Below are 27,262 nucleotides of genomic sequence, written 5' to 3' on the forward strand. Positions count from 1 at the left end.
ACGCAGCTTACCTTCACAATTTGAAGCAGTCCTTAAAGTAGGACACAGCACGTTCTGGTTGTTTTGCAAGCTGCACTTCTCTTCCTATTAAGGTTTTCTTGTGACCCCAGAAATCTCTCCCCCTCCTGCTCTTCCCATCCCCCAAGCACCTCTAAGGGAGTAACTTCAGGGTGTAGAGGTGCTTATCTTGGCTGTCTAGAGTTCCAGCGTGGCACTGACACTGGCTCAGTCTGCTCAGAGTTCACCTGTCTCTGCTGATTACATCAGTGCTCAGCTCAGCAGGTATCTGGCTACAATAAAAAGCACTTTGTCAAGCTCGCCAGCATGAGCTGGCTGAAAGATTCAATGCAAATCTAGCCTGGTAGGCAACTGTTTCCTCAACAGTCGAGACCAACAGGCAGCAAACTCTGTACTTTGCAGCTGGTTTGCACTCTTGGCACTGAGAGGTTCAGAACGCAGGTTTTAAGCTCTCTCTGTGGCATTAGTGTTTACAGTGTGCTTCTGTGCCAAGGACTCTGTGTCAAATTAACGCTTCTCGCAATTAGGAATGACCTACTCAAACATTTGGAGTGTGTTTAGACACCATCTGCAGCAGTTCCCTCTTTTCCACTGCAATTTTTCTTCCCACTCAAGCTTCCCTTCCCCATACCCTTCCCCTCAGGGGTTAAAGATGGGAAATAAAATGGCTCTCCAGGAGCTTTGCAAAGAGACTTTGCAGTCAAAACAAACAACTCTGTGCAGAACAGTGAGGATTTTAAGCTGTGGCATAGATAATTTTTGGTGCAGTCTTGCCCTCGCATCTGACTCCAAAATGTTCCAGAGAAAATCTACTACCTACTGCTAACTTGACACCTACCAATAAAACAGAGAAAGCTCTCTAAAATGAACAGATTATTCTCAACCCTTCAGTGATGGCAGCCATTCTGACAAACCATCTCCTGCCACAAAAACAGGACCAGAGGGGACAAGCCAGCTGACTGCTGCCCCAGCACTGCCTGCAGCTGCAGGCACAGAGCCCACGCCAGTGCACAACTCCAGCGTGGTCGGACATGTCTGCCCTGGGGATCTGCTCCTGATGCTTCCTCCTCCTCCTCACCCCTCCCTGCCAAGCGGGATGTCTTCAGTGCTCCATTCCAGGTGACATCTGAGCAGGTTTTCTGGCGCAAAGCTGCCCGAAGGGCCGGTGTCATTACTCACCGGTGCTGATCGGGTACCAGGTGTGGAGCCCAAGCCCGGGGTCGGAAGGACTGCTGTCCTAGCTGCCTCTGCAAGTCTGGAGGGATTTCAGCTGTAGGGTTGGTCATTGCCAGAGTGTGCCTTTTTGACCTATTTGCCAAGTATCTGCAACAAGCAGGAGCACATTTTATAAGAGACTGATGGATGATACTCCAAAAACAGGGAGTGTTAGATAATCCAGAGTAAAGGTGAAGGAAGAATGCTGCTGCAGTGCTGAGAACTGACTGGGGGCTGAGTGACGCCCGGGGAGAAGCACAGCATGGACATGCTGCCCACGCCTGTCAGATCAGGAGGCCTTCAGTGCTTAGGGGACAAGGGGACAAGCGTGGTTTCAGCTGCTTGCATGCTAACACTGTTCTCAGAAGGAAAGAGAAGCCATTTGCTTTTCTCATCAGGAAAGCCACGTTTTGTCTCCAGGGAAATGCCGGTTTATTCCCTGGGGAACACACGGCGACCTGCTGCTTTCAGCATGGATTCACTCCACTGCAGCAGGTCTGCTTCCCCCTCACGAGGCCCCACTGAGGCACAGAGGGATCTGCCGTGCTCATGGAGTCACACACAGTCTTAGCAAGGAAGAGAAGGGGCACAGTGCAGAGGCTGCTCAGCTTCCCCCTCTCAGCTGCCCTTTGCACTTCAGACCGGACCCGTCACACCCTGGGCTCGAGCAGAGGCCAGCACAGCACAGAGCACCACTGGAGATCAGGGTGAGGAGAGCTCTGGCCACACCACGACAGGGCAGGCAGTGCAGCACCACCCAGCCCGGTCACAGTGCGCCACCTAGGCCCGATCCTGTTTTGCAGAGCTGCAAATCACCCAGCAATGCACTGGGCAAGGACAGCTGGGGGGGTGAACAGCACAGCTCCTGCTCTGGGGTCACAGCCCTAGCACTGAGCATGCCTCTTGCACCAGAGCTCAGCATTGGCGGCTTAAGCTGAGCTGCCCTCTGCATTGGAATGAGCACATTCCATCTCTTCCAAACCCTCAAAGATTGGTGGAGTATGCAGAGCAAAACTACAAAGCTCTGCCTCAGCCAGGACGTCAGGGAGGGCTGCGCGGTGCTGATGGCTGTGCCCTGCTGGACTTGCAGTGAGCAGCAGCAGCGATGCCTGGGGACCAGCTGGGGGCACAGGGCCAGAAGAGATAACAGAGCACCGACCCAGAATGCCTCGGCCTGTGACAAGCACCAGGGCAGCACTCTGCCCACTCAAGGACAGGCAGGTGAATGGCCGCTTATGAACTCAACTATTTCTGCTCTTGGGAACCAGCAGCAATAAGGTGGCTGTGGCAAAGAGCACCTGGCCAACGACACAAGAGCTACAAAAAGGGGGATTCTCATCTTTGTTTTTTAACCTCTGCAAATGCAGCTTCATCTTGTAAAGCAGAGGAAAGCAACAAGCAAAAAAACAAAACAAAACAAAACAACCAACAAAAATGTTGCCTTCTCCAAAATCAGCCTTTGCCAGCTACTAAAGCCACTTAGGCAGAAGGCAGCAAGTTAACAGAATGAAGAGTGCTTAGCATTGTGGTAACTTGCCAAAGTCTGTGCCATTAGCTGTTTAAGAATCATTTGATGGAGACAGGGAAAGTTTCCCAAAGAGCTTTACAGTTGTGGTTTGCTAAGATCATTTTATTTCAGACCTCCAGGGAACAATCCAATCATGAGCTATAACAGTGTTTCTGGTGGAAGAAAGTTTCCCAAAGCTCAAAGGAGTTGTGGCTGTTCCCTGGAGCAGAGAAAAGTATGCATACTGTTTTCAAGGTCAGATTAAGAAGGGCAAAAAATTGTCCGCTGGTGGCTGCATGCAGTGTTGGAAACACTGTTCTGAGAAGCTAAATATTTGTTACTGCTATTTACCCTTCTCTGATGACTAGCTACGTGTTGCAACATAACGGGGTGGAGAGCAAGTTAACACACAATCTGGATGGGCCATCTGCTGGAAGAACAGGAGAGGGCTATGGACAACACAGCTGAGAGCAGCAAAGTGACCCGTGAGTTCAAGGAAATTGCTCTTCAGTGGGATTCAAACACCTCTGCAACTTGCATGGGAGTTTTACTGCCTTTCCAGTCGAGCTGGTTTTTAAACCACACAACTGCATACAGCTGCCAGCACAGACAGTTGGTGCTCCTGAGCCCTGCTGGGGAGGACAGTGTACAGTTAGGGTACAGCAGCTTGAAGGGGGCTGAATGCGGCCTGTAGTGTCTGTGCTCTTCACCGGCTCAACACCACGGCTTGGCCTCATTTCTTTCACCATGCTGCCTGGGCAGGTGGATGAACAGCAGTGCATGAAGCTGGAAAACACTGCGAGAGTGAGCACAAAGATGAGGGTGGCAATGGACTGGAGTGTAAATCTGCACAGAAAACACAGGATGCGTTCTGTGGAAGGGCTGCGCTACTTCTAAGGCAGAGCTGGAAGCAGGTGCCTTCGCATGGACCAGCCCTGACATCCTTCTAAGCTCCGGGAGGCAAAAGGGTATCAGCACACACTGCACAACCCATCGCTACACGCAGCACTGCTTGAATCCTCTGAAGCACTGAAGCGACAAGAGCTGGCAAGGCTCTGGGGCACGAGCTCTGCCCCTCCCAGAGTTTCTGCCTGCAACCAACCCTCATCTGAATCATTCACCCAAGCGTAGCCCCAGAAGAAATGTTGTCTTACTTGAGGTGATGGCCTGTACAAACTCGGGGAAATCCAGAAATCTTTGCAAGTTTGAGGTAAGAGACAGGAGCACTCCATCACCACACCCAAAACACAGTGCACCAGCTGGTTAGCACAGAAGAAACTACACAAAAGCTACTGAGAAATGTTAGCAAGGAAATGGTTAGTGTTTTCATGGATTGAGGAAGTATAAGCGTGTTCTACCCGCTTCCCAGTACGCATCTGGAGCAGACAAAGAGAACAACAGTTTTCAAACTAATGTCTGATAGTTCTTTTCTTATTGGAGCAGACTACTCTAAGGCCCACTGCTAAAATTAGAAGCCAAGAGGTACTTGTATTTTCAGCAAGCTCACTTTGTCTAAGGCATCAGAGTTGGATGTTTACTGCATGTCTTGATACAAAAGCTGCATTTACACCCAAGGCCACAGATGAGATCTTCCTACCTCCATCACTCAGCAGGGAGGGGTGAATCACTTAGCACTCATTTTGCAGGTTAGTGTGGATTGCATGCTGGTGCACACTAAGCAAAGGAGTTTAGCAGTTCCAGAGTTTCTAGAGAACCTACTGCTTCAACAGCTTACAGAATTTCAGGGGAAATCCAGTTTTGTAAGCACCTAGTAGCGTCAGAGGAGTAATTGCCTGCAGTAATCAACACCCACAAGAATAAGAGAAGTGTTAAGCCTTCATTGTAATTAACACTGCTGCCTGTGATGAGGTTGCTCGTGCCTTAATTCCGTAGTAGAACGCCACAGGGTGAGCCTCTTTGAGGGTAATAAGGGTAAACATTAACAGACTGGGGGTTACCTCTGCACAGCTTCCTGATCTGGCTCCCCATCAGAGCTCTCCTCGTCCACAGGAGTGACAGCTGGGACGGCCTGCAGGGAGAAGAGAAGCCATGGGCTCCAGAAGGCAGCCAACGTGGTCCCATCCGCACAGCAGACACCTGGCCTTCCCAAACTGGCTTCCACAAGGACACATGCCAGCTATGGGGCACTCAGCCAAGAACCCCTTCCCACATTCCTTCCCCCATACAGAACTGCCTGCGCAAGGGCTGCTGCTTCTTTTGGTACTAGCAGGAAAATTCATCCATGCAGCTACATCAAGGGAAGAAAGAATATGCATTAAAAGCAAGATTGACATTTTAGTTTTCTCTCTATTAGAAAATCAACTGTAGTAAAAAGTTCACAAACCCTCTGCCAATTCCAAAGAGCAGTACCTTCTCAGCTTCTAGGGATCCTTTGGGCAGCAAGCAGGCACAATCTCTGCTGCACTTCCATGAGTACTACAGCCCGAGTCTACCACCCCTGTCACGTCTGCCTCCAGGAAAACGTATTTTTAAGCACACCAATTCTATTCTTCCCTCTGGCTACTTACTGGAGTCATAGTGACGAGTGGAGATGGACCTCGAGGCCGTTTCAGCAGTTGCTGTGCATGCAACTGGATGTTGGCTCCACCGTCGGATGCTCTCCGCCCCAGAGGGCCCATGCCATTCAACAGCTGCAGAGTGGGGGGCTGCAGCAGGGACTGCTCCTGGGAAGCAAACACAGTGCAGTTACCAACCAAGTACCAGATCCTTCTCGTACCTGAGCCCCGAGGCCACAGACTGTGATATCAGCATGAGAGAAGACGAGCATTCTGGGCTTCAGGAGAAATGAGGAATTATCGGTATCTCCAAGCCGAAGTGGGGCAGACAGAGACACTGCCAGTGGAGAAGCTGTGTTTAACTCTCCGTTTCCCAGCATTCTGCTTTAGTTAGCTGGCAGGCTGCCATCTGCACCTTCAAAACCAGGCAGCAAAATCCTCTCTCTTTCCAGCCCATTCATGAATTTCATATTGCACTGTTCTTTCATTCTTAGTTTAAGTAACCAGCCAGAATCACACCTCAAGCAGCAGCAAGATTGTAATTCGTGAAGTCCAAGGAATTGACAGACAGACGGAGGGCAAGCACAAGCACAGATGCACAGCCACACACTTGCTGGTGTGGTACAGGCTGCAGGGAGCACACGCGTGGGTCAGTACCTTGTACTCCAGCTGACCCGTGGGCTGCAGGTTCTGCCTAGGCAGCACATTGTGCATGAAGTTCACATTTGGGGTCACCTGCAGGAATGGAGCCTGAGGAGTGACACGAGGGAAGCCAGGCAGGAGCTTCTGCAGATCTTCCATGACCTCCGTCCTGTGCAATCACATTTACAGACAGGTGACTTAGCAACCATGCATGGAGAACCACCCATGGGCTCAGTACATTCAGCTTCCCTCCACAGAACAAGTTTGTTACTGCACTGGAAAATGGTCACAGAGAGTAACCAGGCCACTTTTCAGTTTTCATCAGCCCTTTCTTTTCCCCCCTCTAGGTTAAATTTTTCCAGCATTTGCTCTTTGTATTAACCTTGAAAGCACTTATCACAAAGACTCCAGCTGGGACGCGATAACAGTGCAGCATAGGTGAGAAACTGACTTGCATAATGGTCAACACAGCTACAATCAAGGAGGAAAGAAGATCCTCATCTCCAGCTCAAATTCTAACCAAGCTGTGTGATGGGACTAGGATGTTTTAATACTTTCTGCGTTTAAGATACTTTTGTTAAGGATTCACCCTGAAGTTCTTTCCCCATCTAGCAACAATTGAGTGTGCAGGAATAGCTCCAAGCCACTCACACCAGGAGCAAAAAAACCAAAGGTGTGACACTAGCTGTGATACAGATACACCCATCCCTGCCTGTTACTACGAGATCACAGAGAGCTAAAAATGCACTGCCCCAAATTCTACCTAAGAGAGGGTTTACAAGTAGGAAAAGTGCCCTTAATCCTCCATTGAGGAGGTAGAGTCCAACACTAACCGTGGGTCAGCAACTCCGACCGTGTGCCTTCGCATTGAGAGGTAACGGACCAGAGCCTCAGGTGAGGGTTCTTCCCCTTCATCGCTGTCCAAGTTCATTGTTCCGTCAGTCTGGGCAGGCAAAACACGGGAGATGTTGAAACACAACGTGAGGATCGATCAAAAGGCTTCAACGCAAGTCTCGGAAAAGAACCTGCAGAGGCCATCAAGGAGGGTACCTCACCTCCACAATTTGGTTTTCAGGGTTGATGAGCTGGACTTGTGGCACGTTGATGTTCATGGTATTGCCTGCCTGTTCTGTCTGCTGATCAGAAGGATCAAAAATCAGTAGACAAGAAACTAGCATCTCTTACAACCCCTTCATAATCATGCTTGGACTAGCACCAATGAACAGACTTAACCACTTGGGAAGAGAGATCACCCTGGAGCTGCTGAAAGTGTTCTTAATTCTTAAGGGATTGCCTCGTTTTCCCTCCCTCTCCTCAATTCTGTTCAGGCAGGGCTAGCTTCTCTCCTCCTTCTCTTACGACCTGGCCTCTCCTAAAGCAAATACTCATTTCTTGGATAGTATCTCAAGTTGAGCATCATGCAGTGGTCACGGTCTGTAAACTTTATTTCCCGTCCTGTAAACCTCACGTTGCTTTTTCTGTCACAAGGTTAACTAAGGCTAGATTTTGTCTGAAGAATATTTGGTAAATCCACAGTCACAATTACACACAAGGTTCTCAGACACAGCAGGATCTCTGTGCTCTTGGCACAATGAGAACACTCGCAATGAAGTCTAAGCTTAACAGGTAAGGGTCTGTCTGGCCTTCCAAGGCTGAAAGAGCATTATAGAAGCAGGATCTACCTGGATGTTAGCAGAGGTGGGGAAGGTGACTGTCCGTGGCATGCTTGGAGACGGGGCAATGCGCAGATTCTTGTGCCTCTTCAGACGGTCACAGAGCAAGCTGTAGATTGCACTGTAGTGATCATAAGCATCAGCTCTTAATGACTAGAAGAAGAAGAGGAAGAAGTGATCAATTCTTTCCATCAAGCAGCAAAACGAGCTCCACGCTGTGCTCAGTTACCAGACACGATTAGCAACAAACAGCTATTTGTTATCCAACTGCAAGAGGCAGCACCCAGTGGTCAGCTGCAGAGCGTTACCTGAATTGTGCGTTCCTTGTCCAGCCCCATTTCTGCCATTGCTAACAACACATCCTCGTTCAGTGGCTCCATCTGCCTCTCTGTCTTCAGGTGCTGACACTCTGCTATCAGCTGTAAGAGCAAAGATACAGACTTCAGTGCTTACATTCCCAAAGGCACAGAGATGAGTCACAGTGTTCTGAAGAACCAATTCACAAGGCTCAGACTGCAAGCTGGCACGAGCTTCGAAGGCTGATGGTACATCAGTTCAAAGGGGAAAAAATATCAAGTAATCAGAGTCAAAGGATGATATGGAAAGCAAGACAAGGGGGACACAGACAAAATGGGAAGGCAGTACACCAGAGCTTGGAACAGGAGTTCCCAAGCAGCTGAAATGAACACCGTGGCAGTCCTGAATGCATTGAACAAGTCCCACTCACACACTGGCTCACTTCAGCTTCTCACCCTATCAAACTCTGCATCGGCTTCCCCAAGCTTCATCCACTTGTGTTTGCAGATCTGTTCCATCGAGAGCCGCTTACTCGGGTCCAAGACCAGCATGTGGCGGATCAGATGTTCACATTCTGCAAGGGAACAGACTGCTGAGTAACCACAGTGAGGAACAAGGCTTCTGCAGCAGGCAGCCTTGTGCCACAAGATCAGGAGCGAGCCTTTCCCTCAGAGCAACTTCTCTGTAGGAAGTTAAATGCAGCAAAAATACCGCTTCCCCTTCTGGACCTCACACCCATTCCATACCACTTAGCTGCAGGAATCTGATGCTGTACGTAGGCAGCTGAGGGGACAAGAGAACACAGCCTCCCCCAGATAGAATGAAAGTGTGATACTCAAAGGGATTGTATTTGTCAATGAATACCCACAGCTTTCTAGCTAAGTACTGGTCTAAATCAGTCAGCACAGGGATAAAAGCCTCTCTCAAGACACCTCAGTAGCTGCTGCCACCCCAGCGCAGGAGCATCTCTTCGTTTTGAAGCTGCAAAGAGCAATGGCAGCATCAGCTCTCAGTGCCAAGCTCCCAGTGCAGCCTCTATAGATGAGATCATCCTAACTCAGAGCCTGTTTCTACTGGCTGTACAGTTTTCCAAATCTGATCTGAAACTACTTTCGGAGCAAATTTTTACTGCCAATACAGACATAAGTCAGCATGCTTCCTTTACACTTACCTCATTCAGGATTTCCCCACGCTAGGGAGGAAGGCAGCCAGGCCACAGTACGCTTGTGCTGTCTGCCAGCACCCCTAGGTGGCATGCTGTCACCCTGTCCCTGCTTGCCTTGCCCTGCACCATCCAAGGGATGCAACCAACTTGTGGGGCTGAAGGGCAAAATGCAGCTGCCAGGGCTTGGGCTCCTGCAGAAACACCTCTCCCAGGCAGCTGCCACAATGAAACGTGCCTTTTTTGCCCTCAGTGAAATTTTCCACTCAAAAGTATCATAAATACAAGCTGCTCTTAAGTGAGCTTGGTTTTATCCGACAATTCATCACATCACATTTTTCAGAAACAAGATTTATTACTCAAGCATTCAGAAACGCGCCTGCAGAAACAGGACATGGACATTCACTTGTGGTGGGGCTACTGCAGGAAATGAATGTGCCATAATGCTGTAAAAAGCTTCTTGTCTAAAGCAGATACAGTGAAAGCTTCTATATTCCTACATCACTACTCCATTTTTAGCTTTCACACTTCCCAGAATTTACTAAGAATGTATCTTTGCTGATGTTCTGCTACAGCTTGCAGCTACGTACACATGGAAGTCAAGATTTTTAAGTAAGAACATTCGAGTTTCTAAATTCTAGATTCAAAATTCACTTTTGCTCCCATTACAACCTGCTATCCATCCAATATGCTTCCTGGCAAACCACTTACCTGACATCAATCAGCGGTATACTAAAATCTACGTGTTTCCAAGAATCTGTAAGCAGAGATGTGACTCAAAGCACTGCAGGCACGCAGCCTTACCTGTGGACATGAAGAATGGAATGCGAAACTTCCCGCTGAGCACCCTGGCACGCAGATTCTGCAGCGTGCTCCCATCAAAGGGCAGAGCACCACAGACCAACACGTACAGCACCACGCCGAGACTCTGCGTCACACAAAGGGCAGTCAGCAACAAGCCGTGGTTCACAGCAATAAGCATTCTTTAAATGAAAAGATCAATAACAAAGAAAGAGCAAATCCTTGGAAAGGACCTTGTGACATCTCAGCCTTGGGCCAGCCTAGGTTCTCCTTTAAACTTCTGGCCTAACTCAAACTTCCTTCTGAGCCTTGAAGTGCACGGCTACACAAGCCAAGAGCCCAAGTATTTCTTTGGACACCCTTCTTTTTTTCCTTTTCTTGTTCTAAGTACTCAAGAAGCAAAGCCAAAAATGAAATCCGAGTCGAAAAGGTTCATCACATACCCAAATGTCAACCTTGGGCCCATCGTATTCCTTCCCCTCGAAGAGCTCCGGGGCAGCATAGGGAGGACTCCCACACCACGTTTTTAGCAGCTGGCCGGGTGTGAAGATGTTACTGAACCCAAAGTCTGAAAGAACAAAGAGAACGGCTTGGTGGAACATGATCCAGCACAACTGCTGTAAACAAATGGTATTTACATTATTTGCTGTGCCGAGTGAAGTCACACATAAGTCACATACAGGTCATATAAGTTATTCAGGCTGAGGGAGCTGGGCTCGTTCAGCCTGGATAAGAGAAGGTTGCAGGGTGACCTGATTGCAGCCTTTCAGTACCTAAAGGGAGCCTGCAAACAGGAGGGGAGCCAACTCTTTGGAAGGGTAGATAACAGCAGGACAAGTGAAATGGTTTGAAGTTGAGGGAGGGAAGATTGAGGTTGGATGTCAGGGAGAAGCTCTTTACTATGAGAGCGATGAGGTGCTGGAACAGCTGCCCAGAGAGGCTGTGATGCCCCGTCCATCCCTGGAGGTGTTCAAGGCCAGGTTGGATGGGGCCCTGGGCAGCCTGGGCTGCTGTGAAATGGGGAGGTTGGTGGTCCTGCATGCAGCAGGAGGTTGGAGATTCGTGATCCAATCCAAGCCATTCTATGATTCTATGACATACCCACTTCACATAGGATAAGTTGACCCTATTTACACAACCTGCTCCAAAACACCCTGAGTTGGGCCTGTTTCACATACTACAGCTATACTGCTTTTGCTTATGAGAACACAAAGATGCAAAAGGTTTGCTCTTCACTTTTCAAACATGATTTCCACACCGGAGTTGAGAAATTAAGTGATCAGACCAGCCAGGGATGCTGCAAGGTGAATGCTTTGGAAGGAGGCCTCCAGGTTATATTCAAGAGACCACACATACATCTAGGCACTAATTTCCAACCCTCAGCTCCTCTGATGACAAGTTTCACAACTCCATTAGGACCAGGGCAGTTGCCAGAGCAGAGTGCAGACAAAGGGAAAAAGAACTGCAAATCAAGTTATTTTCCAGAAAGCACTACATGGAACTGGAAACTTCAGTTCTGGTGGGCAGCTCTACCAACCAACTCAAGTCATTCACCCACAGCAAATAATAAATCCTGAAACAGAAATTAAAAGAAAGGTCTTAATCTTACAAGCAGTCAGCTGTAAGCTTATGTGGGCACTAAAGGCACTTTCTGCTAATTAACCTGCCACTCCTGGCACACAGCTGAGACTTGTGCTGGAGGAGCAAAGAAACGACCGTCTGCACTCAAGAGAGGTGTGCTTTTTCCCTATAAAAATAAGGAATCCTTTCTTTTCTTTTGGTCTCAGGTGAATAAAAGCAAATCCATGGTCAGAGAGGGGTTTCCATGTCCCATGGACAGGGCCCTAAAGCAGTTTCTATCAGGAGCTATACCACAGCTATTGCAGACTGCTTTGCCTGTTTTTTTTTCTGCTACAAGTGTGCCAGCAGGAGGGCGAGTGACACTAATGCATGTGGATGGGGACCCACAGCAACAAGGACACATTTCAAAGCGTTTCCCTTTGAGCAGCAGATCCTCATGGCAGAGAAATCCTGGAACAAAACAAGGCAAGCTGGAAATACTCTGCAAATTCAGACCAATCAAACCAAAACCCACCACAGCCAGAACTGATGGTACAGGTGCAGGAAGCAACAAAACGTTCATGAAGAGCTTCACGCTGTGTCTGATTTCATTGCTGTTCCTAACTGCAGCATCGCTGGAATAACGTGGAACTGACATGGCTCACCTGTCACCAGAACACAACATCCCTTTGTCCCCTCATTTCTTGAAATAAATATACACTCATCTTAAACATTCATCTCCATTTAGTCTGCTTGCTTCTCCTTACTGCCTTCTGCCCATGCTTCAGAAGATAAGGAGCTCATCATGCGTTCTTCAGCCACCAATGAAGGTTTGCCCTCCTAAACCACAGAGAACTGCGAGTCTGCCCTACAACATTTGATGTCACCCCGCTGAAAGGAATTCAGCCATCACCTTTTGGACAAAGAAACCTTCCCACCAGCACCTACAGCTTCACAGAGCAAACCCTCCGTGCAGGGTGCTCAGCACTCCTAGCTGGTAGGCAATAAATGGCTGCTTCGTGCTCCTGCTCCTGCCTGCAGCCTCCGTTTCCCTGCATGATTTTCCATGACCTAATTCCAGGTGACTACTTTCCTCTCCTTCAGAGAACTTCAGCAGAAACCAGCACAGCACCTCAGCACAGCTGGGTACAGCTGGCTGCAGCAGGGCACAGTTGACACGACTGCCAACTCCAAGCTACCAGGTTACAGCCAGCTTGTCCTCCCATCCTCACAGGGGGTGAAACTCTCACAAAGATGCTACTTGTGCTTGCAGAGACCCCCACAGAGCAGTGTGTTCCTTCTGAACCGTCTGGAGGACAGGCAACGTGGTGCAGACCTCTGCTCAGAACAGAGCACAGTGACTGCAAAGACACTGCAGTATCAAAACCAGGAGGTTTTGACTGGAGGAAATGGGATAATCTCTATTTCCAAAGCACAAGAAAAGACGACTTTAGGCAGACAAATTTGAGGGGCATAGCAGACAGCTGCACAATTGTCTTTTCCACCTCAGTAAGCTTTTGATTTACTGTCTCACTTTTACAGTGGGATTTTTAACAAGTGTCTGAGCTATGATCGCCAGAACAAGCAATAAAATCTGCAGCACTAAATTAATTTCCATCTCCTAGTGGCAAAGCATTGATAGTCAAGTTTATCTGTAAACTCGTGCAAGAACACACTGGGGTTTTGGTACTTCTCAATTCAGTGATATTTTGAACAAATTGTTCTGGTTTACTTTTATTCATCCTTTTCTGCAGTGAGTGGACTTCACTCCTCTTCTGTGCTGGGTTGAAATTAGCCCCCAGATTCACTTTTTTTCCACTGAAAGTGGGGAGGAGATGGTCAAGGAGCAGTTCTGCAGATGCCTCCTTTGGGAAGCAGGGATGCTGAAAGGTGCTGAAGCAGCAGCTCCTGGAAGCATCTGCTCCGGGATGGCAGAAAGGAAAGGTTCTGGTTGCAGGGAGCTGAGCTCACCCCTATGGGAGCTGTGGTCACGTCTGCTCCATGTGGAGCTTGGGGCTGGAAGCGTTCCTTTGGGAGCCACCAGTGTTCAATGAACTGCAGCCAAGTGAGGTGGAAATGCAGACCTAAAGCTCCCCCACCCCACCAAGGTAGGGGGGAGGATTTGGAAACATCAAAGCAGCAGCAAAAAAAAAAAAAAAAAAAGCAACAAAAAAGAGCAAAAAACAAAATCTCCCAAACCCCAAAGGAAACAGAGAGATTGAAATAAATGCTCTTACAAACAATGACAAGTCACCCCAGTCTAGAGACGCAGCAAATCCAAACACTGCGGAGCTGGGGAGCAGCCAGGTCCCTTTCCACAAACAGAGCAAAGGGAAAAGGGTGCTTTTGGGGGACAAACTCAAATCTCCTGGTGATGCAATGCAGGGAAATTACCTAAAAGCCATCTCTGCACTATAACACACAGGGTCCAGTCCCTCCCGTCACCCCAGAGCAGAGCCCAGGGAGCTGCTGCTGGGCTGTGCACGAGGACTTTTATCCTCTGAAGGCGAAGCAGCGAGCAGGCTCTTGCAAACGAATGCAAAGCAATGCATAGATCAGATTCCTGTCTGAAATCATATCCTAGGGAGGCCTGGGTATTTAGCAATAATCTCAACTCCTGGCTGAACTCTCTGACTGGGAGCACAAGGGAGCACAGTGCCAGCAGCTACTGACTCAGACTGCGAAGGTACACAGAAGCAAAGGCATCCATGGGAAAACGAGAACTGGGGTCACAGCGCTCGTATTGTACTGTTTATGGAAAAGCTGTACAGTTACAACCAATCAATCAAAAAAAAAAAAAAAGCCATGCTTCTAGTTACCACCAAGCAGAAGCAGCAGCATCTGCCTGCTTCTTTATTACAAGCTCAGCTCCTTAACTAACACTGAGTAAAAGTCACGCAGAGCTGCAAACGCAGGTGAAAAAGACCAACAGTGTTGTGCTAAGTAATCTGCATGGCAACCAGAAGGGTCTGAAAAATGCGAGCAGTTTGCCAAACAGAGCCCCCATCAGGCACGCTGGTTCAGCTGGTTGAAGCTACAGATATATCAAGTGTGTTATTGAAGAGGCCAGAGTTTGACAGCATTAACAGGCTTGGCAGCAAAAGCTTTGCTGATCCTCCACCCTGCAAAACAAGGTTCTGTACATGTCTGCAGTATTTATTCTGGAAGGTCGACAGTGAAAGCAATCACTTGCTATCGCTTCTTTTTTCATTTTTTGCTCTTGAAACAATGGAAGCTCTGGTGTCAAGCTGCAATTGATGAGTTATAGGGACAAAACTTAATACTCGGAAAATCCTATACCATAAATCAGCTTTTCCAAGCTACTATTCAAATCTGCTCCATCTTCTTGCCAAGAAAAACACTGCCACTACCAGGGTGGGAAATACCTTCTGGAGACCATTCTGGGAGCAGAGATTTGGAAAGAAAATAGTTTCCACCTTCCCCAGATAAATGCCTCCATGATTTTCAGGCACTCTCTGAACTTGGTGTGCTCACGTGGCCATTCCTTTACGAAATGCAGCTGCACTCCAGTTTCTTCCAGGGTTAGTTTTCAAGTTGTTTTTTACCTCTCCGGTTTGCAGAGAACTCCTCCTCCCATCCACACAGATGAGATTTTACCCCTTGGACACACGATGGCCTCAGATCACGAGTGTTTGCACACAGCAGATACTGTGCTGCTTACAGACAGACCCTGAGCAGACTTTCTGCCATACCCAAGACTTCTGTAGTAAGTTACAATCTTAGGCACTTCTGTTTTTTTAATTCATGTTACAAACCCTTGTAAAAGCTGACCAGCTCTCAGAGGAAGCCTGTTAAGACAGGGTGGGGGTAACAAAGTGCTTTCCAAAAACACTCTGATATGTGTTAGTCTCTAGTAGAATTAAACATAAGTATTGGCTGTTCCAGAGCAAAAGCCCACGAAATGAGATGACCAGGGCAGTACTAAATCCTCTTGTTTCAAGCAGTTACTACATAATCCCACAGAGCTCAATGAAGTCAGGTCTAGTTAGTACATCCTCACGTGCAAGAGGAACAGACCGGCAGGGTGCCAGGCCAGCGCACAAACTGCCCGAGCTGTGGCTCTCTGAAAGGACAGCTGTTAGCAAAAGAATCACAAAATGTGTTGGGTTGGAACGGGCTTCAAGAACATCCAGTTCCAGCCCCCTGCTATAGGAAGGGACGCCTTCCTCCAGACCAGGCTGCTCACAGCCCCCATCCAGCCTGGCTTTGAATGCTTCCATGGAGGGGAGATTCACAACCTTGCTAGGCAACCTGTCCACTGCCTCACCACCACCCTCATAGTAAAGAATTTCTTCCTAACACCTAGCCTAAATTGAAGACAATCTGAAAAAGAAGCCTCCAAACACCAGCAAAACACTGGGGGCAGACTGAAGGGGCCTGGTTTTCAGCTTCAGCTTCAGCTTCTGAAATGAACAACATTCCCAAGTCACCAGGGCTATTTTCTTACCCTGGCAAGACAGTGAAATTATTCCAAGATTGCTTTTTCCCCTTAGGCTTCTGTACCACTAATTTTGTTATACTTACTTTTCCATTCTTTCTCTCTCACCTGGCCTGACCTGCTTTGAAGAAATCCTAACCTGGCAACAGCTCTCAAAACAAGGTCAGTTTCTTTATTTGTCTTGGCCATTACCCGGTGTATTGAAACACTGCAGTATCTACAGGTGCATATTTGCCTATGAAGCCAAACCTGCTTTAAAAAAAAAAAAAATTATTTTGCAGTTCTTGAAGGGAGATATAAATCTTCTGGCTACAACCTGCCAGTTCCAGCTCTGGGCAGCAGGCCACAGAGAAATCCAAAGCTTCCTTTAGCTGCACTGCATTTCCTTCTTTCTGAATACCTGGAAGCAGCCAATGCCTACATTTATTAACTTCTGAAAGCAGCTGCTTTCCTCCCACACCGTAGTCTTAGCTCACCTGCTATTTTGATGTTAAGGTTAGCATCCAGAAGAAGATTTTCTGCTTTGAGATCTCTGTGGACTATGTTACGGCAGTGACAGAAGTTGACAGCAGCCACGATTTGCTTGAACTTTCTCCGAGCTTCCTTCTCCGCCATGCGCCCGTGGGCCACCAGGTGATCTGTGATGGACAAAGCAGAGAACAGAGCACTTACTGACACAGGGAGCTGGGAAACCACATGTTGGCTTTGTGAGAAGCCCAAGGTCTCAAAGTCTGCTTCTACACCAAAATAAAAACACAGCTTTTTCACTCTTTTCCTTCGCTTTCTCCGCAGTTCAGGCCTGCCCCACTCCAGCACTTTGAACACCCGCCCAGGGTCCTGCTGCTGGGGGGCACAGCACTCCACAAGGCAGCCTTGGCCAAGGCCCAGCCTCAATGCTGAGACACACGAGCACCTACTGCAAGTGCTACAGCTCGGGGCCAAAGTTGTTTCAGGAGCATCTTTGGGGATGCAATGAAGAAAGTTGTCCCTCATGCTTCAAAATACGCACAGAAATTCCCAATCTCTGGATATCTGGTGTAAAAATACATTTGGAATATTGAACACACTTTATTATGAAAATGGAGCTTACCTCTATTAAGAAAATCTGAATGCTCTCAAGAATTTCACTGAAAAATCTACCACCCGAAGGCAGTGTCTGTGGCCAGACAGGCTTCCTTCAGAAGCTATTATTGCAAACACGGACAGAAGAAGGCTCCAGTTGACCAGAGATCACAAAGGCAGGTATCCAACAGCAACAAGCCTTAAATCAATCCGCTTACAGCTGGAAAGCACCAGGCTTACAGAAACCACTAATCATTCTGCCCTGTAAGTCAGGGCAAACAGGACGGAGATGGGCAGTAAAACGTGGCAGAGAACAGAAGAGACAAAAGCGTGGTCCTGAGCATCACAGAACAGGAACACAGCTCTGCCAGGAAAAGGAATTGGCAATTAAGGAGTTGAAGGCAGCTCCACAAGGCGCCTTCCCTCGGTTCTGTCTGTGCCCACACACCACGTGGCATGCAGGAAGGTAACCTGGATGGGTTCCTGAGCCTGGGTGGCTCAGAAAGGAATCACTGGGGACACAGATACTTCTTGCACCACTTGAGCTCTGTCTCAAAAGAACCAAAAAAAAGGCAAGCAGGAAGATTTACACAATGTCCCAAAACCAGGCCACAGCCAGCAGCCCACTGTAATGATGCTCCAAGAGCAAAGTGAGGGCAGGACATAAGGAATGAATGCCCAGCCTCTCTCCTCACCCACTTCAAGAGGCCCTTCTGCTTAGGCTGACCCCAACACCTCTCAGCCAAAACCAGCTTGAAGGGATTTCACTTCACCCCATAAACTCTGCTCAAACTGGAGGGCTCAATTGGGATATTTGTTCTTGAAAATCATACAAATAAATCACTTCTGAAGGTTTCTCACCAGGTGGTTGTATTCTTCCCAGCCACCCATTAATTAAAATACCTGCGACATAATTGACTTGCAGTAAATACTAATTACTGAGACACATGAAAGCAGTTGTGCCTGCTTCTGACTGAAGAGCAGCCTACTTCTCTGTGCTTGTACTGCTGTTGTGCAACAGAGTGAAGCTGGCTTTCCAAAACCTGTCAGATTCATTTTACTCAGTGGATAAACTTATTCCATGAGCAAATGTGAATCAGGGTTGAGGAAAGGAGTCCACCACCAATGCCAGTGTGGCCCTTACCACCCTTCTAGGTAGCATCACTTGCTCTCATACAGTCCCACTGTATTTCACCAAGTCCTCTGCATGGTCCCACACTGTGTGCCCAGAAGAGCAATGACAGGGACAAGCACAGTTAAGAAAGGGACTGCTCCAACTCCAGCATCACTGCTGATTAATAGATAGCTCAGCCCTAAACAAGTCAAGGTCACATTTGTAATCCTCTCGAGTCTGGGAACACAGCCTGCTGATGCAGTAAACGCTCTTAAAACCAAGTGCAAAGTTCCGATCTCTCAACATCTCTGAAATCATTCAAAGACATTCTCCTACAGGCAAAAATCAAACCCAGCTACTGCAGCAGGAGCGCTTCTACAAGGCTCTCTGATGCGTATTTTTGCCCAGCAGAGGCTCAGACAAACTGAAAACAATCATGATGTATAGAAGTACACAGCTGGAGCTGCACTTCACATCCAGGAGAGGAAAACTGTTCCTATTTCAGCACAGAACCAGCAGAGCCAATGGGTTCCTGCACAGTGAGCTGGGAGGGTCTGGGCAGATCCTGGTTCTGGGCGCTGCCCTGGGCTCAGCCCTGCTGCCATCAGGTGCTACAGGCTCCCTGCCAGCTGCTCTGTCCACTTGGTCTGAAAACGCTGCATCCCCATTATCAGTGCTGCTTAGGCTGCAAAAAAGTCCTTTTAGGTTAGGCATGAAATTCCACATTTAACGAAGAAACCCGCAGCATGGGCCCGTCCCCAAGCTCCGCACGTAGGCGCAGCATTCAAAGCACGCTGACATTTCTGCACAAGCTCCAGAGGAAGGAGAGGAACAATGAAGCTACAGAATACTCTGCATACCACCAAGGGCAACTGTATGCCAAAATTAACCATTGCAAGCTTAGTCTGCACAAACCCCTCCTGCAAAGAGGGTGCAGCGGTGGCCGCGGGCTCAGCCAGAGTGCTGACCTCAGGCACACCAGAGCCAGGAGCTGCTGGCTCCTATGCACCAAATGCTTCTGCTACCGTGTCCTCCTGGAGCTGAAATGGTGCACGGAGTTGATCCTCTGAGTGTTTTCTGTAGAGGAAGCAACACATGATTTGATTTCACAGTTTTAAAAAACAAACCAGTTTTTCTCCAGATTTCTATGAAGTACCCGATGCTAGTCTCTGCATTGGAAAAACAAAACAAAACAAAACAGTGAAAGCCTATGGTAGAGAAAACAAAGCTTATGAGAAACCACTTGGTGACCTTGTGGTCTCAGCAGCAGACTGGCTGAGCAGCAAGGCCAGGGCTCACCTGTAGGCAGCGCATCCCCAGCACCCGCTGCTCCCCAGGGCAGTGCCCACTCCCACCAACCTCAGCCCTGTGCTGGGCAGTGGAGACCAGGGATGCCTTACAGCATTCATGCTAAGCAGCAAAAATCAGACAGGCTGTTCTATTTGACCTCAGAAAAAATAAAAAAAAGACACTTGAGAGACCAGGACAAAGAGCATCCTATGTTTAAATGGTGACGTTCATTTGTTCATGATGTCAAACCATCAACCCAGCAGCACGCAAATCACACATAGGGACAGAAATGACAGTTTAGATGTTGCTGCTTAAGTCCATGGTGAAAGCAGGAGCAAGTCTTCTCCCCAGTCCCCACACAGTGAGGTGCAAACAAAGTGAATTATCAGAATGCTTCCAGTAACAGATGAATCAAACACTTACGGCACTGTGTGGCTGCTAGAGGAGTTATCAGCCCTGCCACAGCCCTTGTACTGGAAATTCAGATAAAGGAGCTGTAAAGCTCTCAGGTGCTAGCTGGGGAGAGCCTGCAGGGCTCAGAATGACAAGGGACAAGAGAGGCAAGCATCCAGCACTGACTGCTGTGCTCACACAGCAGCCGCTGGGACAAAACTGCCACTCGTTCAGCTGAAAGTTCCACCCTGTGTTACTGCCTGTGGAATATTAGCAGCTGTAAGGCCCAGTTTAAGCCTTCAGTGGTCTTGTAAAGCATCAAAGGGAAACAACTTAGATTTGCTTCAAATGAACCTGAAGCTCACAGTGCTGCAATGACGTAACTCAGATCTATGAGGCACTCAGCTTTACTTTGAGCGTTCAACGCACAGAAAATCAAGGCCATTTCACAGACATTAAGAGAGAAGAATGAGATGAAGGACAAAGAACACACATGTTCAATACAGGGGACATATCCCATGCCCAGGAGGTGGCAGATAATCCAATGAAAACAGGCATTTTTCTCCCACGTACCCTTGACACTGGAGCACACGCTGCCATACTCTGTGAGGATGCGAGCTGATGCTGTTCTGATTTGTTGGCCATGCAGTGAGAGCTGAGCTCGAGGGCTCTTCAGGCTGCACAATGCCTCACCAGGCCCACCTACCCAATGACCTTGGCAGCCCACACTGCAGGGAGACTGGGCAACATGAGGATGTGATTCTTCAGTGCTAGAGATGCTGAAGACTGCAAGGCAACATTTCCAAAATGGGCTGCTGCTTCCTCCCAGTAAATTGCTTCCTCTCTTAGAGCAAAATCTTAATGGCTACTCAGGAAACTCTGATTACAGAAACCTGAGACTTTGGTTTTCCTCTCTCTGCTCTAATGCTTCAGGGTGCTGGGCCTCATGCAGGACCTGGAAATGCAAAAAGCCCAGCACGGCCTCACAGCCATGGGTTGGAAAAACACTACAGCTACTGCATCACTGGCAGTGCTATCTGCTCCCAGCTCTGAATGAGGATAAAATGCTGGGCAGTAAAATGGGAATTAGCCATTCTAATGAGCTGAATTTACTACAGCATAAAATGTTTCAGAAAGCAATCAGATTTTTCACTTCAACTCATGCAGAAGGCTATTTCTGTAACCAGGAGAATTTGTTCCAAGTTTGCATATGAGCTTGCACATAGTTCTGGATTTTAAAAAAGGATGAATTGTCTCTGCCAAATTCAACAGAAGAGGGAGAAAAAGTCAAAAGGAATTCATACTTTCCTGCAATGATCTGCATACAAGTGAAGTCTCATAACCACTGGCAGCATCTGATACACATTCAGATGATTGTGCTGCAATTATGGCTTGCTGCACAACATCAGATGAGTTTCACAAGCCCTCAGAGCTGCTGAGCGTCCAGCACCATGATTAATGTTTGAGTAAACAACTGGGAGACTCAGCTGGGTGACAGCAAGGTTTCACCACACCACCCGTGCCCTGCAAACTGCAGCCACGACTGCCTCTTCCCTCAGCTGTCACCTTCCAAAGGAGGAGGAAGGTGAAGGATGTGGGCCATGTTGAGGAGAAAGTATGGCTGCCATCTAACAATGGTCCTGAAGAATGGTTAGGAGACCGTACCCACCAGAAATCAGCACTTCCCAGCTAAAATTGCCCTATTTTTAATCATTTGGGGGTTCTTTTGTCTCACCAAGGGGTTCATCACAGAACAGCTTCTGCGGTCAAGACATCTCAGGCAAAACCTTGTTAGCAGGTAATGGAGTTTAAAATGAATGTAGCTAATGTATGCTAAGATAACATTCAGTATCTTTTATATATATATATATTCATGCTTTTGAGAATGAAATACTACAGAACTGCAGGAGCCTATTTGTCTTTGGATGCTATTAACACATGCCAGCATTTGACCTACAGTCAACAAATTCCAGATGACCTGCTGGGAAGCAAAGCCCTCAGCATCCTATGCAACTGGTCCCTGCTACAACGTATTTAATTTAACCACAGAATAAAAGAGGAGCAGCACCACCTGTCAACAAAACCCAAAGAAGCAGCAGAGGCTGTGGAAGATATTTTTCCATTAAGTTGGTATCATTTATTTTTTTTACCCCTTTTGTCAATGGAAAGTTCTCAGGCTGAAGGGCATCTCTCAACTGAAACAAGAGAGCATGGCAGCTATTTTCAGTTTACTGTACTTAAATGAGTGCATTATCTGATTAAAGAATGCAATAAATGTACTTACCAAATATTTCCCCTCCGCTAGCATACTCTGTCACTAGATAAATCATCCTCTCTGTCTCCATAACCTGGACATAAGGACAAAAAAGCCACAGATAAAGGAGACTGCTCATGCAAAAAGAAGCACGATAGAAAATGTGCATTCCTTGTATAACACGTGCCCAGAAAACAGGGTGGTTTTTGTTTCTTTCTTTTTTTTTAATATTGCATATTTTTGTTTCCAGAGCAACAAAATCTTCATGACTATTATTATTATAGCCCCTCTCTCCTTTTTTTACCTTCTAAGTCCTACACTTTCAACAAAACATGGTTTTAAACTCAGATTTCTGATAAAATAACAATGAAAGGCTCTGAATTCCCAAATCCAGGTTTTAGTAACTTTTATTTAGGATTCTGGGGCAAGAAAAAAGCATGAAATAATCAATCTACAAAGAGATATTCCCTAAGTATCTTAAAGTGCCATAATTCTGCAGTGTTTGCTGAAGGCCCCTCAATTTTGGCTATTTGGCAAAAAAAGCTAAACATTAACCTCTCTCACTTCTACTCATTTTAACTCTTTGGAGTCCAAATAATGGCTTACATCCACCAGGCACAGATCAGAAGTAGACTGGTCTCGAACAGACAAGGGTTTGATTCTAAGAAATGGCAAAATCATCACTGAGGATTTAACTTCTCCCTTAGAATGATACACGAGCATCCCATGACAAGGAAATAACCCCTGACTATTTCCCCAGAATTTCAAGTTTCCACATGTCATTGCTTGCCATCAGAGAAGAGAAGCCACAAACAGCAAGTTACTCAACTTAATTAGCCTCTTGCACTGTAATACTTTCCCAAGATAAAGGGCCCTGGACAACGTGTGTGCTTCCCCAAAGAGGAGCTGACTTCCCAGCCAGAGCTGGATGGAAGCTCCCTCCCTTTCCAATTCAGGCTGTGGCTGTGAGCAGATGGCAGGTGGTCCTGCACGAGCCTGGCAGGCAGCAGTCAGCTCTGGGGACTGATAAGGAGCCATTTCCCTACAGCTTCCCAGAAATCAGATTGCAGGCAACAGAAGAGAATTTGAACAGAGCTCTCAAACACTCTTTAGCTGTAAATAATTGTGTGAGGTCTTGAATCAGAAAGATTCAGAGAGGGGATATTTCAGCAATCCATCAGTTTCCAGAATAGCACTGAGCATTTCACCAAGGTGTTGGTCCCTCTTACTTCCTTCCTCCCGTCAGTCAGCTCACTTCTGGCCTGCTGCAACTTCCCTGCTGTTCTGTTTGACCGTGCTGAATACGTGCGTGAAAAGCAGCACACGTGGGTTTTGTCTCTGGCAATTCTGTTTGCAGAGTAAAAACGCCAAAGAAGCAAAAAGTCCGCAAACATGGGACAAAAGCAGGTGTGCCACTGCTATTGATCACCTTCCAGGAAAGCACAGAACAGATCAGCAAGTCCACAAACCACCGGGGAACTGTGCACAGAGGGAGAGGAGAGCAACATGCTCTCAGTCCTGCCAAAGGATGAGAATTACTCTCTCCCTTCAGCTGAGAAGGGTAGCCCACATCCGGCTTCAACTGGGAAGCTGAAAAGCAGACAATAGCCATAAAGTAATGGCAAAGGGCCAGCCCCCAGCGGAAGTGTGATCTCCCAGAAAAGAGAAGGGTTAGCCACACTTTTTGCCTGTCCCCTTCTCACTGAAGTACTTTGAGACCTTGAAAACATGAAGACTGTCCCAGTACTTCACCTAGGAGAAAGAGGGACAAACCTATGGAACACTGTACAATGTAAAGCTCTAGTGAAGAGGGAGGGAAAGCTCACTGCAGAGTGTTCCTACCTGATATAACCTGATGATATGTGGATGGCAGAGCATCTTCATGATCTGAACTTCTCTAAATATCTTCTTCAGATTCTCTTCATCCAGCTGTGTCTTATCAATTATCTTTATAGCAACCTAGCAGAAGGGGAAAAGTTAAAAAAAGAGGTTAATTACCCAATGCGTGGAAGAACATTTAAAACAAATACTGCACGTAAGACTACGCCGTACTAAACACAGTACTTTGTAGCCCATGCCTCGGAGAGCCTGGGAGCTCTGCACAGCCTCACCTGCAGTAAGCTCCAGGGGCTCTGAACACAGAGATGGGGGCAATGAGGGAAAGGGAAAGGCAGCAGGGCAGTGAGCTCTGGAGTTACCCACACCATGGCTGCAGTGGAATGGACGCATGTTAGCAGTGAGGGGATGCCAGGCTGCTAACAAGCCTTGCACACCCTGTGAGCTGCAGACACTACAGTTGCACTGCTGCTTGTAAACCAAACTTCAGCCACCAACAAACCTCAGTGCAAGACAGAAGCTACATTATATGTTAGTTCAGCTCAAGATTTGTGTGTTGAATTAACATCCACCAGCAAGTTGTTCTGCTTAGACACAGCACTTTCCCTGAGAAAACAGCCACTTTTACACGAGTTCTCCTGGTTGCTTTCCTGGCGTGTGATTTGCAGGACTTTTGTTGCAAGAAGACTGCAGAATCACATAAAGCTCAGGGGAAGGGCATTGAAAGCAGCACTGCGGGCACAAGTGCTGATGATGCAGAATCAGAAAGATGTGACACAGGAGCTCCAAGCCCAGTTATGTAAATGCAAGCTTGCAGCAGACTCCAGCATTCACTAGGGACGGGATGAGTGCTTTGCACAGAGGCCAGCTGCAGGCTCTTTCTGCCTTTATTCCACCAGCAGGCACCACCACCACGTCCTGGTCCTGCAGGCATTAGCACACAGCACATCATTCGTGCTGCAGGGAGCGAAGGCGTCCAACCGACTCGCAGTTGTGGCAGCACAGAAACAACACCTATAGAAACAAGACGCTCTGAGATACCAGGAAAGCGTTATTTGCCTTGCAACCAGACGCTTGCCCCAAGGATGAGAGGTTTTTCAAAGGCACTACCATAAAGGATGAACATCTTAAAAGAGAACGGTTCGGGCTATTGGCCCTCCTCAACAGGACCACCACCTGCACACCGTCTGCCACAGGAACTGTGTCATCACTGCCCCAGCAGGCTGGGGTTCGGCACTCCTCAGCACGGTAAATTCAAGCAGTACTCCTGAAATCACCACTTCTTCCTCTGTCCAGTCCTTTGCAATACATACAGCAATCTGATCTAGCTGTAGATGTCTCTACTCACTGCAGGGGAGGTGGACTAGGTGGCCTTCATAGGTCCCTTCCAACTCAAACAACTCTATGGTTATCTCGAAAAATCAATTACCTTTGAAGTCAGTCATGATTAAAAGCTTACAGAAGTCCCATTTTCTCCCTCAAAGAAGATATTGCGGGTGGAAGGCAGGCCTTAACACCAAATCAGCCTGCAGAAACTGCACCACGTGTGACTGGACCGCATCCAAGCTCCAAACTAACAGCCCTGACCTTCACACCCAGCACAGGTGTTGGCAGCAGGGGAAGCCCGAGTGCACGGGGCCAAGCACAGGGCCCTGCGGCTGCAGATCGGGCATGGGAGCTCTGTGGGGCTTAGGAGCACTCTGCAGGGCTCCCTGCCAGCCCCAGTGAGGAAAGCAGACATGGACAGCAGCAAGTTGGTCTGGGTTCTGGTGGCATTCCTCCTCCGGTACCAAACCCCAAGAATGGTGCCAAACGATGCTCCAAGAGGCATGGCATATTTGGTGGAGGGAAGGGAGAAACAATACTATCTTGAAGATCTTTAAAGGAATGATCTGAAGCAAATGAAAATTCAGCTATGTATTTGATGAGAAAATCCGTGCCTGAAGAATAGCCGCCCTGCACGTGAGCAAAACCCTGAAGAGGCACTATGTACAACAAGCTGCTGGCTTTTTTTCTTTCATTTGAAGCACTTAGAGCAGAGGAATCATTCCAGACGTCCAAGTCACCGAGCGTGCTTACTACAGCAAGAACAGAAGCTGTAAAGCAGCCAGGGCTGGCACTCGGCATCAGGAGTAGCTGGCAGCAGCAGGGCTGGAGCCAAGGCACAAGGTGAAGCAGCACAAGCAGCCCCTGCACGCCGCTGCCAGGCACTAACGGGTGGTGATTAACAGGGTGACAAGTTGCTGCCGCGTCCCGGGCTGGCAACATCCTCCATGGCCCAGCAGACATGCAGCAGTGTGCAGCTGTGAGCTGTGCTGCTGGAGGTGCACGCCGCCAGGCTCCAAGGACAGCGCTCAGGGGTCGACTGGAAAACTTCAGAGAGTCAGAAGAGGTTTGGGAATGCTCGCATGCCTCTGCCCAAGGACTTGCTTCTTATGAACAAGCTTTTGTAAAGCTTAAACCAATGATGTTTAAAAAAAAAAATCGGTGAGAAGCTTCCTGCAAGAGTGAAGGCAAGATGTCTACCCAGAGACATGAGTCATTTCCAGGCACAAATATTTAAATGAGAATCCACAGGTCTGGAGCACTCCTAAGCTCCTTACTTATTTCACAGCTGTATATTTGCTCAAAGGAAATCTCATTTCCCAGCTTAATTATCTGAGCTGAGCTGACACTTGTGGCCAAGTTCAAGGTAGGCAGAGCATGCGAAGGGATGTAACTTGGACAGTGAGCCCAAGTGGAACAGAATGGAATTTCCTTGCCCCTCTCTGATAGCGCAGGGCAGTGCTGCCATCACATACACCTGTGTAGGGAGGAACACGAAGGCACTGCCATCTTAGAGACCTGCTACTTCCCCATCAGATGCGTAGCCCTTGAGTAAACCTGGGTCTGTCCTCTAAGGTGAGAAAGAGGAGAGGCCTGGCACTTCTGAAGGATTTTCTTCCAAACGTATTTATTGAATTTAAATGCCTCCAGCGACAGAGATAACATAAAAGGTAAAAGTCTCCTGGAAAAGCCTGGGGAAAGCACCTCGTGCTCCAGTTTCAGGAAATTCAAGGCTTCCTCACCAGGCGCGGGTGGAAGTAGGAAATCCCCTCGGTGCTCCTTGCAGAGGGACCGTGCAGGGAGTGCCAGGGCTGGGGGCTGGTGGAAGAACTGTGTGGAGTTTGTGTCAGATGCTTGGACGCCTTTTTTCCAGAGTGAAGGAGTGCTTAAACAAAACAAAACAGTCTGAGTTGGTTTCTCCTCTCCTGCATTTCCCAGCTGGCTATTATCCTCCCTCCCTCGAAAGATGACTTGGCTGATGTGAGCCCTCCTTTTTGTTGAAATCCCAAGATGACTCCATCAGAAGATCAGCAGTGCACAAAGGATGAGGTTCAATCACTCATCTGGATGTAAACACCTGCCCACACTCCAACCAACCCCGCAGGTTATCCAGCCCTGGAATCAGGGCCACAAGTCC

General features: G+C 47.9%; 1 protein-coding gene across 7 annotated transcripts in view; it reads right to left on the reverse strand.

Annotated features, from left to right (window-relative positions):
• Positions 1-27,262, reverse strand: part of SIK3 (SIK family kinase 3) — a 71,219-nt gene that overhangs the window by 11,712 nt on the left and 32,245 nt on the right. For 2 of the 7 annotated variants that reach the window (XM_042882297.1, XM_042882294.1), the window contains exons 2-15: positions 23,806-23,922; positions 21,994-22,057; positions 16,327-16,488; positions 10,275-10,399; positions 9,835-9,958; positions 8,324-8,442; positions 7,880-7,990; positions 7,581-7,724; positions 6,954-7,031; positions 6,732-6,841; positions 5,914-6,067; positions 5,269-5,424; positions 4,699-4,769; positions 1,198-1,341 (exon numbers count right to left, since the gene is read on the reverse strand). In XM_042882297.1, the coding sequence (XP_042738231.1) occupies positions 1,198-1,341; positions 4,699-4,769; positions 5,269-5,424; positions 5,914-6,067; positions 6,732-6,841; positions 6,954-7,031; positions 7,581-7,724; positions 7,880-7,990; positions 8,324-8,442; positions 9,835-9,958; positions 10,275-10,399; positions 16,327-16,488; positions 21,994-22,057; positions 23,806-23,847 (1,604 nt within the window). In that variant the 5' untranslated portion in view covers positions 23,848-23,922. Of the gene's footprint in view, positions 1-1,197; positions 1,342-4,698; positions 4,770-5,268; positions 5,425-5,913; positions 6,068-6,731; positions 6,842-6,953; positions 7,035-7,580; positions 7,725-7,879; positions 7,991-8,323; positions 8,443-9,834; positions 9,959-10,274; positions 10,400-16,326; positions 16,489-21,993; positions 22,058-23,805; positions 23,923-27,262 lie in introns of all 7 variants that reach the window. The other 5 variants (XM_042882292.1, XM_042882293.1, XM_042882298.1 and 2 more) reach the window with 3 other exon arrangements.

This window comes from Lagopus leucura, unplaced genomic scaffold (assembly GCF_019238085.1).
Source record: "Lagopus leucura isolate 7727_CA_CO unplaced genomic scaffold, USGS_WTPT01 Super-Scaffold_100034, whole genome shotgun sequence".
Classification (NCBI taxonomy): domain Eukaryota; kingdom Metazoa; phylum Chordata; class Aves; order Galliformes; family Phasianidae; genus Lagopus; species Lagopus leucura.